General features: G+C 40.7%; 1 protein-coding gene across 2 annotated transcripts in view; it reads right to left on the bottom strand.

Moving 5' to 3' along the window:
• wdr70 (WD repeat domain 70) overlaps window positions 1–12,743 on the bottom strand; it is a 39,325-nt gene extending 26,582 nt beyond the window's left edge. The window contains exons 1-9 of one of the 2 annotated variants that reach the window (XM_080046697.1): window positions 12,687–12,743; window positions 10,012–10,065; window positions 9,799–9,882; window positions 9,438–9,546; window positions 9,069–9,273; window positions 8,102–8,161; window positions 7,444–7,577; window positions 6,214–6,367; window positions 3,518–3,594 (exon numbers count right to left, since the gene is read on the bottom strand). In XM_080046697.1, the coding sequence (XP_079902823.1) occupies window positions 3,518–3,594; window positions 6,214–6,367; window positions 7,444–7,577; window positions 8,102–8,161; window positions 9,069–9,273; window positions 9,438–9,546; window positions 9,799–9,882; window positions 10,012–10,065; window positions 12,687–12,711 (902 nt within the window). In that variant the 5' untranslated portion in view covers window positions 12,712–12,743. Of the gene's footprint in view, window positions 1–3,517; window positions 3,595–6,213; window positions 6,368–7,443; window positions 7,578–8,101; window positions 8,162–9,062; window positions 9,274–9,437; window positions 9,547–9,798; window positions 9,883–10,011; window positions 10,066–12,686 lie in introns of both variants that reach the window. The other variant, XM_080046696.1, reaches the window with a different exon arrangement.
• Between the last annotated feature and the right edge of the window lie 457 nt (window positions 12,744–13,200).

Genomic DNA, 13,200 nt, shown 5'->3' on the forward strand with positions numbered 1-13,200 from the left:
CACAAGTGTGTGTTCTCAAGACTCAACAGAAGTAACATGTGGTCCCAATTAGAAAGTCGCCGTTTGTCCTATCGTCGGCTTCACTGGCTGAAATTTCAGTCCAAAAATGAGCATAGCATGAATCTTTGATTGTTCTACTGGGGCACTATAAAAAGACAAAGTTAAACCAAGCAGCATCAGCGCCATGTCCTTGAAGCCACTACAATGGAAAGCTTTCCACAATTCAAGTCACAGCTTGTTAAAATTTCTACGATATGCGGCACAAAAACAACATATTAAAGCATTTGCAGCCAATACTTTTTAGGATTTTGTCTATTAGAAAAAGGCTGCAGCTCACAAAAAGTCCCAGACATATTTTTTTTTAAATTTTATTTCAAGTTCAATCCTGCCAAATAAATACTTCCACTGGGAGTACACCCAGCACATATTGCCTTCACTTTCTGAGAAATAAATCTCCATTTTCAAACAGGTGTTCTGTCTTTCAGCAAAGTGGCTAAATGCTTTTGGCTCCCTTGGATCAAACACATACTATGTTGGAAAACTTTTTTACAATCACGCGACTCTCAAAGAGAGTGAATGTGAAATGTTGACATGTTCACAACAGTTCCGAGCAGAAATGCTTTTCACTGACCGTCCTGAGTTGCATAGTTCTGCTTGCTGAAGCCCCATTCAACCCTCAGTGTGCAAAGGACAATCTCCACCACCCTGCTGCTGCATTATTATGCTTCCTCTGTACTTCCCTCTCATCCACTTCCTCTCAGGGGGAAAAGAAGTCTGGGTAAATGAAATCATTCAAGGAGCTGGGAGGTGGCCGTTATGAATGAGATTCCATCCAACTAGGGGGATCTTTCATTTAGGAGCTGGGCGGTCCAGTGATCATACTTAATAACCTATTCAAATAAACACAACAAAGACTTCCTAACGAGGCTGACACAGGAAGAAAGACAGAAAACCTAGGTGTTGTGGTCTGATGTCTAAGACACAGCCACTAGCAGACGCCCACTGGTCTTATTGGACAACTGCCTGTCCATTCTTAAGAGGCCCCACTGATTACAGTCCGGCTTCTATAGGTGTTCAAAAGATGGCCCTTTGGTGGAGGGAGCAGTATACATCACAAGGTGGTGAGGGGCAAAGAAAGGAACACACATTGTTTGATGGTCCCTACATAATAACTGGAGCATTACTGATGGAGCTACATGAGGATGAGCAAGAGACGACCACCAGAAGAGAGTGCAATAGACCGGAAAAATATTCAAAACTTACTCTAGAAAAAATTGTAATGAGTCATTTAGATAATAAGATGTTTAAAAAAAAATGAAAGCTTGCACCTGTTTTGTGTGCTGAGATTGGAGGAGTGCTCATAAATTCAGTCCTGGGCTCAGTTCCAAGAATCATGCTACATTTTAGTAAAATCCAGAACCCCCTCCATATCTTGATGGATCAGCAACGTGGGTGGCCTTTGTCTATCTTAATACACAGCCACAGAATCTCTGCTGTGAGGATCTCAAGAGACGTTAAAAATTATTAAAACATTTACTGAAGTCCCTAAAAGGTACAGTGTGTAATATTGGAGTATTTGAGCCGTATCTAGTATCTAGATTGCACCCTTGCTAGCCCCTCCGTCTCAGAGAATTTACAGAAGATACGTAGGCCTTCAAGAAGCTAGTTACTAAAGATGGCATCATACACCACTGCCTCAAGTCTTTCCACAATATGAAGTGATTAAGTGAAGATGTATTAATTAATTTATTCTATAGTACTCCTTCCAACAACTGCATTTCCGGTGGACACCCACTATATACTATATAAAAACGCATAATGTTTGTCCGTATTGTGCTACTGTAGAAGCATGCCGTGTAACATGGCGATGCGCATTGCTCCTGTGTAGATATAAACTGCTTATTCTACGTAGATACATTTTTTATTATTTTCAAGCGAGTATACACTTAGAAAACATACTTATGAATTTAATTTCTACCAAATCTGTCCTGAAAAAATGCAAATCAATTCTACACACTGAACCTTTAAAATCTGAAAACAAGGAGTTACCAGAGGACAAATACAAGGTGGCCTAATGTAATATGACCTGTATGTTTGCCACCTGTTTAAACCCTTGTGGCTACATTGTGTTTGCACTAGAGTTATGAGACGGAAAGCAATTTATCACCAAGGAATAGCCCCTGTGTGATGATAAGTAAAAGCGTGATATGATAGATTTGATGTGGGGTTAGACGGACATCATCTTTCACCTGTAAATCACCAAAGGAGGTCCCTCCCTCCCTCCCTCCCTCTCTCTCGGTCACTGCCTCTCTCCATATCTCTGTTACTGTGAACCCTCCTTACATGCAGCTGCTCTCTGTGCCTGTGAATGGCTCCCTGTGCGCTCTCTCTCTCCGCTGCTCTCCCTGCGAGCTGGCCAGGGGCAACACCCAGTGCTAACGTGCCAGGGGAGGATTTCCAGAGCCTCAACGAGAGCTAAATAAACCAGCCTCCACATCTGGGAGCGCAGTAACACTGGTAAACACGGGGCCCGCAGCCCGGCCACAAAGTCGGGCCCTTGTTTCCGCCTAATGATGATAGGCCCTGGGTTTCTGCACTGCTGCCTGTCACACTCACTTAGACTCATCACTGTGGTCTCGCTCAAAGTCGCACATGTTTCGCAAACATTCACTCACACCTATACACACAGGGCAATGGGTTACAGCTTCTGCGGTCATACAGGGCTAGTGCTGCTTTTAAAAAGGTAGAAGAAGACAGCTTAAGCTAGGCTTTTGTGAAGAAAAAAGGTTGAAACTGTATATGTGCGTTTGTTTGTGTATGTGTCGTGTTATTATCTCCAGCAGTGTTGTCCTGGTTCAAATAAATGCATACAAAGAGAGGGCTGCATGTGGGCTACACACAGTATAAATTGTGCCATGTGTGAATGCACAGCCGTGAGGACAAGCTACCCTTGACAAGAGGAATAATCTGGACTTGAGGACTCCCTGCTGGTGACATTTTTTAAACAGTTGAAATTATGAAGGCAATTGCAAATGGCAAGGTATTACATGTTTCATTTTTACCTTTTAACCTGAGATTTCAATAAACTCTTATTTTCTCTTTCCTTTTTTTTACAAAATGAACAAAAATATGAGTTGAGAAAAACACACACACACACACACACACACACATACATACATCTGACAAGGTAAATGGATATTTGACGGTGTGATCAGTAGAACTTAAAAAAAATACAATTTCCATATGGAATAAAACAAAATGAGCTTCATTCATTATTTATAGGTAGCAACAGTGAACTGCAGTACTGGTAAAGAAAATGTTTGATATGCCCATGCTTGTATTGGCTATTTTGTTTGGTCATTGTTTCTCCTTCTGAAAATGGAATGGATTACACAAAGAGTGTTCAAAGGCAAACAGTAGACCATATTGCATACAGAGGTAAAGTAGTGGATCCGGGTTACAGGTTCAGGGCTCACACAGTCCTTTTAAGCAATTTATGTATTTATTTCAAACTCACCCATCATTAGAGCAGGTCATGAACTCTTCTTTAATCTTGGGATGCCAGCAGCCACTATTCAGCATAGCCGTGTGGCCCTGAAAGGAGCAGAGAGGGAAAATAATCAACAAACTGCAATTGTTTAAATGGGCCTTGAATTGTTGATGATTACATCCTGTGGCTAGCTTCCAGTCACCCTAAGGTGCAACACATACACCTGCAAACCACGTGGTTCACTGTGGATTCAGTCTGACTGTAACATGAACATTTAGCGCTGCCATTTGCCCGGCAACTGATTTATAAACTCATTTGATATTTTTTAGAGACCAGTCGGCACAAGAGCTAGATGAAACATAAAGGAGTAAATGTCGCCAGGAGGAACCAAATAAGGGGAATTCAAGAGTGCAATCTTACTGCACACAAATTATGTGCAAAGACAGCTGTTGTTCTTCATTGTTAAATCTCGAGCCAAATCCACTGCGCTAAAGGCCACCAGTTAATTATTTCCGGGGTGATATTACGTTTTTGTGACGATGCTTTTTCACAGTTGTTTAGTGTGAAGTGCATAGCAACTACGACGCCTGTAGCCACAGAAACTCGGTCTTCGGCTATGCTAACAAAATTCCCAGGAGGCACCAATTACGTTGCCTAATCCGAATACACCTCGAGGGAGTCTTTTTTTTCCGACCTTTAATTTGATCATATAACCTCCTCTTTTGGCCTTTCCGTGACATTGACCGTTGCCTTTTCCAACTGAGCCATGATGCAGTGCAGCAGGCTGTGACAGCGATCAAACAGCGATCTCCTAGAAGAGTTACTTGTAGACATTTCCTCTGCTGGAGTAGTCCTGTGGAGGATTACTCATAACAAATGACTTCAAAGCGGAATGTCCCGGGGAGAGAGAGAGAGGCCTCCTGCTCTGCCGGGTCAAGAGAGGAACACTTCAGCGGGCTTTAGACACGTGACGTACCGCTATTTGACAGGACGATTACAGAAAAGCAGAGCCTTGCATGAGCAGAAGTTGACCAATTTGACATTGGTATGTGTGTGCATCAGGAAGAGAGGCCTGCCCTGTTCACTGTCAAATACTTCAAACACACTTACTTCATCAATAAAAAAGGAAACTACCTAGGCCCTGCATTTTAACGACTAAAAAAGGGATAATAACAAATAGCCAGGTTGTTACATTTTTATGATGAAAATACACACCCATGATATGATGAGGTTAAAGTGCAAATTGGCTATGAATGACTGCTTCCCTGCTTTTGGCAATAACATCAAAATAAACAGAATTATCCATCACAAGAGCTTCATGATCAGGGGGAAGGAGATGCCGACTTCCTGAACAAATCAGAGTCCTCTTTCTTAACAGTTTAGTTTAGGACAACAAATTGCCAGTAACTAAAGAGAAAAAGGCCGATATTTATACTGACAGCGGGACAACACTGGCACGCCCAGTTGGTTTTCACTGCAGTTTGCTTCATGCATAGGCTCAACAGGATTTTGTATCTGTTAGACAATACTTTTGATTAGTTTTATGTAGAAAAATTGCAAGAAATCCTTTGGTTTCATCTCGTTAGATGTGAGGAATTTGCTTGTTTTCTCTCTTTTTCTCTTCTGGATTTTGGGTTGTTGGTCGAAAAAAAAAAAAAATTTGAATACTTGGAACACTGGAAAGCGCTGAGGTTTTTCACTATTCTTTTTTCGTAGATTTTAAAGAACAAACTATTATTATATTTGAAAAAAAGTTTAACTGTGTGGAAAATCTCTCCACACACATGGGGATGTGGTAGGAGGCGAGTAATTGTCTGTCAACAGAGGCAGAGTAGCAGCAAGGGCTTCATTATCACATAAGACACAGCTAATCGACTGGGACACTGTCAGCAGGCCAAAACGCGTTTTCAATGAACCACATTTTACCCATCAGCTCCAGATGGGACTGAGCGGGACAAGAATGTAGGACATCCAGGAAAAAGCTACTTGCAATCAATGGGCCTTCACTTTAATTCACCTAATTCATATGGGTGGTATAAACCATGTCTAAATGCACTGCAGCTGGAGCAGATGCTTAGAGACCACCAACACGACTATCTTGAAATAGAAGAAGAAGAAAAATGGCCACTTTATCAGAATCCTCTTTTGTAGAATGTAGATGCAGGTACAAGCAAGAGAAGAACCACAGAAGCACAGTCCAGAAAGCATGTGGTATTCCGCTCCCCCTGAGACTGCCTCTGGCTGGCTACACAGCACAAACTATTGTCCTCACACACGAAAACAGTCCAGCTCATCATGGATACACCTTGCTACTATTATGTCTTGAAAGGATCCATCAAGAGAGCCTGTAATTACATTTAGCAGCCACTCTCGGGCACAACATTTTTATAGTGGATAATATAGGTTCTATTTTTAAATAACAATGTATTGTTTCTTGTGATTAAGCTACTGAAGTTATCACCTGATTCTGCAGTTCCCTGGGGAATTAATGGAGCTCTATAAATCTATAGGATTCAGTTGATTATGTCCATCCACAACTTTACTATTTTGGTTCACTCAAACCGCTCAGGCAGTTTTCGGCCAGTGGATTTCAGTGGAAAACCTCAAAAGACCGACTGTACCCTACCGTCTCGGAGCAGGGTTAAGTACTAATGTCCATAAAGTATGCTAAAAGTGAGCCAAGTATTAACAAATCCAAACTGTATGTGTGAACACCACTTTACCTTGGTCTTGGCCATATCCACAATGTACTGGTCCCCCTTCGCACACTCCATGACATTGAAGCCATCACGGTCCAAAACCTTGGCCTGCGCATTACCAGAAATCACCAGGATGACGTCGCCAGTGACGCTGTACTGCAGGGACCTGATCTGATGGCTGAGGAGACACAACATGAAGAGGACATCTGAGACAAAGAAGATACTTTGAGTTTGAATGTGTGTGCTGCTGATTAGTCCTGATAAGTGTCCTGGTGCCTGTTTGCAAGCTGGGATTGTCCAAGATGTCTTCCCCCAAAGCATTGCTAAATCAGAAACAAACAATCCTTCAAAGGGTCCAGGGACAAAAAATAAACAAAAGATACATGACAACAACCGATGAACATCCGATGATTGCTCTCTGTTTGATCTACGACATGCATCAGACATATGGTGTGCATAATTTTGGAAAGAACAATAACACACTCTTTAAAACATATTGAACAGACACAACACAAAACACATTTCATGAAAACACATAATAAATGTATGTTATTACAGACATGTGCCACAATAAACACCTTATGGTGTCCATAACAATTTTACACTGAGTAACACGCAAATCGTATCCATCCATCCAATTAGTATCAACACAGTAGGGGGTCCATGGGATACGAACATTTCCATACACAGAGCAAAAAATTAAATTGTTGAAATGAAAGTGAGGCTTGCCCCAAAAGCTCCTTCTCCTCATTGTTTTAATTTGACTGGGCTCACAAGTTGCCTTTTTGGGTCAGGAGAGAGGAACAGTGGACCTTGACAGCACAGCTCTCTATATGAAGCCCAGCTTGTTTCGTAAACCAAACAGGTTCCTGGACCACACGGTAATCAAATCAAATGTAGCGTAAATTACTGTTAATAAGGGGAAGCCTGCTCCAGCTCAGCCCACTGGTTCCCAAAAGCAAAAAAAAATGTGATCTTTGATGATGGCCTCAGTGCAACACAGAATAAACACGCACAGACACACAAATACCCACACGCAACCATCTGCTTCTGAAAGGGCTCATTTTGAATGAAACGAGAGGATGTCTCGGAGTTTCCACGAGGCTCAATGAAGCTCAGCAAATGTGTGTTTGTTTGTGCGTGTGTCCACCTTGGCACAGAAAAATGCACTGGATGTTTGCATGACACTAATAAACCACATGTTTAGCAACGGTGTTGTTATTCAATGTTGTGTTTCTCAAGAGGTTGACTCACCACTCACAGGGCTGAAGGGACCTGAAGGCCTGCAGAGCCTGGTCCATACCCGCAAAATCCCAGAAACGCACATCGTAGTCATAGCCGCCAGTCACCAGACGGGCTCCGGAGGGGTCAAGGGCAAGAGCGGATACCTGAGGAGACAATTACCTCATTTAAAGCTCAAAGACAATTCATACGTTTGAAACCAACGGCAGACTGATCTATTGGTTCTTCTGTTGGTACAAATATTTGACAGTGAAGTCATACTGCCTCCTGTGAAAGGCAGCACAAATAAATAGAAGCAACATATTTTAATTTTGGTGCTGTGCAATGATGACATTATTAATACGTAAAGTGTTTAAAAACTGCAATCAGCAATGGGTCAGGACACCAGATTGGCTCTACACTGAAGACACAAAGCACTCAACACAAAATTAACCCATCGCTCACTACTGACAAATTTACAGTTTGGCGACGTTGGCTGAAAAAAAAACAATAACTGATTCAGATCTCCAGATGTTTTAGTGTGTGCCCAAATTAAATTTAATTTGGCATCGATTATAGATCCACTTATAAAGAATATAAAGCGTTTTCTTTCGAACAGAAAATCATTGAATACATTTCCATACAGCCAAATAAGCAAGAATTATGAATCACTGAAATAAGAAGTGCTTACTGTCCTGGTGCCATGTGTCAGAGTGATCTCATGAGTGTCTGGAATCTTCTTCACTGGATTCTGGGGGCGAAAACGTTAAAGAGTAAAGAGACCAACGAAGGCTGATTTAGGTAGCGTAGCATTTCATTCCAACATATCAATTAGGCATGACTTTAATAGGATGCATGAATCACAGTCATCAGCTGCAAACGACTGACTGGGAAAAGTTCAACTGCTAGATGTAAAGATTAGGATCTGAGCTATTACACTCATTTCCTGAGTCATTTAATTCCCTACATGACATAATGTAAATGCTCTTCATATAAAAAACAATGCATCACAACACATTTGAGCCATGCTTCTTATAAGGTGCTTTTGTTGGCACAGACACTTTGGGATGAGAAATAAACACAGAAGACATAACAAGGTTGTCACTGTACATGGTCATAGTTTTCTCATCTTGTGTGTGCAACACTAACCACTATTTATATTTTCTTGCACTGCCACCTAGTGGTTGAATCTTAAAAGCACAGCACAGAACAAAGTGCCTTAAAGGACTTTGTTTACTGATGACATAATTGTTGAATTTTTAATTATATTAAAATACTTTGGTTACAAGACCCTGGTTTATTTGTTCATGCTCTCTCACTAGCACCATTTATTGGGTATGTGAATAAAACTGAGCCAATTTTAATGTTATTGGGAACAAGTGTGCTTTCCTACTAGGACAAGTTGGATGACAGCTGTGAAAAGACCTATTGGAGGCAGCGATACGATAAATAAAAAAACTCAAAAAGAGATTCAGGTGGTGGATCAACAAAAATACTCCATAGTCCACATGCTGCGCGAAGGACCCCCTCTGGAGTGTGGTGTGAGAGGGGATATGCGAAAAGACACATTACCATGTGCCTGGTGTAAATTGACCAATAAAGCAACTTCACTTAACTTAATTTAAGCCTTTTGTTAAGTGGGATTATTTCACACATACGTCATCGTCGTCATCATCATCATCTTCTTCCTCTTCATCGTCGTCTTCATCACTATGAGCCGTGCTGCCTGGTGCAGGAGGCGGTCTCATCAGCTCATTGCCATCGTCCTGGGCTGTGTGTTGAGGAGGCAGCGGAGGCCCAATGAGGTCCGAGTCCGAGTCTGAGTCTGAACCACTGTCACTACTGCTGTCACTCTCCTGTTTTCTAATGAAAAATAATTTAAAAATGAAAGGAAAAAAATAAAAAATTGAGACACAAAACAAACTCTTATGCTTGAAAAACAGACATCTAAAATAATCAGTGGCAGTGGCAGCCCGACTGAACAAACATTAGTGTGTCCTGTAGTCAACCAAACAGTCAATGGTTACCTGGAAGAAGCAGCTGCTGCAGCTTTGTCTCTCTGAGTGTGAACTGATGACTTGGCGGATTTGGAGCTTTCCCCTTCCTCCTCCATCTGAGTGTCATTCTGCCGCTCCTCTAAAGAAGTAACAATGACAGGAAAGTCACACACACACACACACACACACACACACACACACACACACACACACACACACACACACACACACACACACACACACACACACACACACACACACACACACACACACACACACACACACACACACACACACACACACACACACACACACACACACACACACACACACACACACACACACACACACACACACACACACACACACACACACACACACACAAACCTACCTAAGATGCGCTGACTCCTCTCAATGGCTGTTCGACGGGTCGTTTCAAAGATGGCATCCAGATCGAATGTGCGGGCCTTTTTACCTGGAGGGAACAAATGAAAGCTTGCCTACTTCAACAATAACTGACACAACAACAGGCATATTAAAGTTATGTGTGAAAGAAAATAAGAATGTGAAATGATTGACAGTTTGTGAAGGACTCTGTACATACCAAACCCAGAGAAGCCCATGACAGATGCCATCTCTCCATCTTCACTGTCCGATGCTGCAAAAGAGGCCAACAACAAGACTAAGGAAGTGAGTTTAGAGTTTTACACAAAAGACACCCTACTTATTATTATCCTATTAATTATATTATTTTTTTAGGTTTATAGACATTGATGCTCCCTGTACCTTTAGAAAACATACAGTAGTACTGAAACAATTTCTCGATTGTTTAATGATAGTAAAATAAACTTTCACATTTTGTGCAGATCTAGAATATCACCTTTTTTTTTTAAGCGGCCAAAACTCTGTGCCCTTTTCTCTTTAAGATAATATCTGCTAATATAGTAGTTAAAATGATAGGGCTCTTGGTCTTGCATATCTGATTAACTTCATTCAAAAGTATGAAAATAGTAAACTTGTGGAACATTTTCCCCTGTAATCTCATTTTACTAAATGTTTTTATTTTAATAAAGGGGTAGGCTAATGTATTTATTTTTTCATCTCATTTATATTCTTTCACTGTCGGAAATGGGCTTCAATTTGAACGAGCTGGATGGAGCTGAAAGGAAATACTCATTCGCTTACGTGAAAATGTACCTAACGTCATAAGACAAAACAAATAAACATTCAAATATTGAACCTTGGCTGTTGGCTATGAATATAATTTCATTTAAAGCTCAAGGGATATATTTAACACTGGTTAGAACACAAAGTCTTACTCATAAGAAGAACAATTAAAGCTGCGAAAACCTTAAGTTAACCCTCCTATTGTACTGGGGTCAATTTGACCCCACAAGACATTTCTTTTGAGGGGAAAACATGTTTGTCATTCACCAAATGGTCTGAAAATTATAGGGGTTGTTCAATACTATGCTTTTGATGATTCCTATACATTTGAAGTGTTTTGATAAAATTATGGGTGTTTTATTGAATTTTATAACACCTGTTGTACTCTGGGGTCAATATGACCCCGCAGCACACAATGGTGCAATGGGGCAAAATGTCACACTATACTGCTTCTAACAGAGGAAATACCCGCCCCCCCCTTCTTCTAACGACATCCACACACACACACACACACACCTACACACACACACAAACACACACACACACACACACACACACACACACCTACACACACACACACACATACACACACACTTCACCAGCACACACACACACACGAGCACACACACGCACGCAAGTACGCACATACACACACACACACACAGACCCACACACACACACACACACACACACACAACACAGACACACACACACCCACACACACATACACACACACACCCACACACACACACACATGCACATACCTGTACATGAGCACACACCCACGAGCGCACACACACACACACACATACACACACACACGCACACGCATGCACACATGAGCACTCCCCCCCAAAAAAAACACACACAGACACACACAAACAGAACCAACACCTGTGCCTTTGATGTGTGGGGTCAAGCAATGGTTAGGAAAACAAAACACATAAACAGATCGTTTCTCGCAGACTCTGCACCATTTCAAATCTTAGTCTGAGACAGGCAGCATGATCAGTAGGCAGCAGGCTTTACCTTAGAGGTGTGTGAGCTCATTTTGAACCAAGTTCAACAAAATGCAATGAAGTGAATCAGCAAAGATCACTCCATAACTACCGGCCTCGCATGAAACTGAGGGCCAAATCGAGGGTGACTCACTTCTAAAAAGTACATTTTTGCAAAGTTTTACATGTTGTAATGTTGTGTTGTGATGTTTATTATGTCAGGTAAAGAGTGAGGATAAAGTTGAGTATAAAACTGAAAAACTGAGGTTAGTGATTATTTATGCTTTTTGCCTTAGAAACAGTCAAACCAGGCGAGAACAGACCCTGCCTGGTTTGACTGTCTAAATCCAAAAATGCATACTTTTATATAAACAAGGTCTGTTGGCCCTAAATTAAAAAACTAAGGGAAATATTTGTGGTAATGGGTTGGACTCAAGTCAGACTAAAGGTGTAACACAAAATTAATTGATAATTTATACTTTATAGGCTTTAAAAAACAGCCGAACTGGGCGGGGTCAATATGACCCCAGAGGACCATGGGTGTTTGTATTTGCTCCTATTAAAAAAATCTAAGTGATTCAAAAACAGTTTTTTCACTAACCTTTGACATAAGCCACTCTCTAATGAGTCATATAGTCAAAATCATGTTAGGGATTTTTTTTTTTTTTTTTTCTTAATTTCAAATCGAAAAAATTGTATATTTTTATGTAAACAAGGTCCGTTGGCCTAAAATTCCAAAACTAAGGCAAATATTTGTGGTAATGGGTTGGACTCAAGTCAGAGTAAAGGTGTAACACAAAATTTATTGACAATTTATACTTTAGGCTTTAAAAAAACACCAAACCGTTTGGGGTCAATATGACCCCAGAGGACCATGGGTGTAAGTCTGTCGGGAGTACATTACGAGGGTTAAATGTATTGTATAGTTATAGCAGAGCATGAGCTAACAAATAAAGCTAACACAAACAGTAACGACTCGTTTCCCTTCACGTACTGGCTAAAGGCAGCTAACAAATAAATGTCGAACACACCCGAAATACAACTGCACGTACATGTGAATTCGTATACAATTAATATACACGTTTGTATACGTGTAAAAGAGAAAAGATGCTACCTTCTTCCACTTTGTTAGGATCCATGTTTTCAAATACGAAGATTACCTATGACCTCCGGAAGTGCTTTCTTCTTCTTCTTCTGTTGCGCTATAGTTGGTCCATGGTCATCCCGTTTTTTTTTAAAGCGCATTATCTGATAATAGAATAGAATAGAATATCTATGCGCATTACTCATACTGTTTTGTTTAAATGTGTGTATGCGTGTTTTGATCATAAGTAAATGAAAAGGATTCGCTGTTGAGGAAAATGATAGAGAGGTTTGTATATCTTAAAGGGACACTGTGTAACATTTTAAGTAATTTATTAGCTAAAATCATTATCCTCATTCATAAATATGTCCTCATTGATGTAAAATCACCTCTGCTAATAATCTGAATTATCCTCCTGAGCGGAGAATTACAAATATTAATATTACATTTTGTACATTGAGCAGGCAAGTCGTATGGAGGAATCCATGTTTTTGGAATGTCATCAAGTGCATTGTTTAAAATTTTTAATTGTTCTTGTCCTTGA

This window comes from Ammodytes marinus, assembly GCF_949987685.1.
Source record: "Ammodytes marinus genome assembly, chromosome: 18".
Taxonomy (NCBI): domain Eukaryota; kingdom Metazoa; phylum Chordata; class Actinopteri; order Uranoscopiformes; family Ammodytidae; genus Ammodytes; species Ammodytes marinus.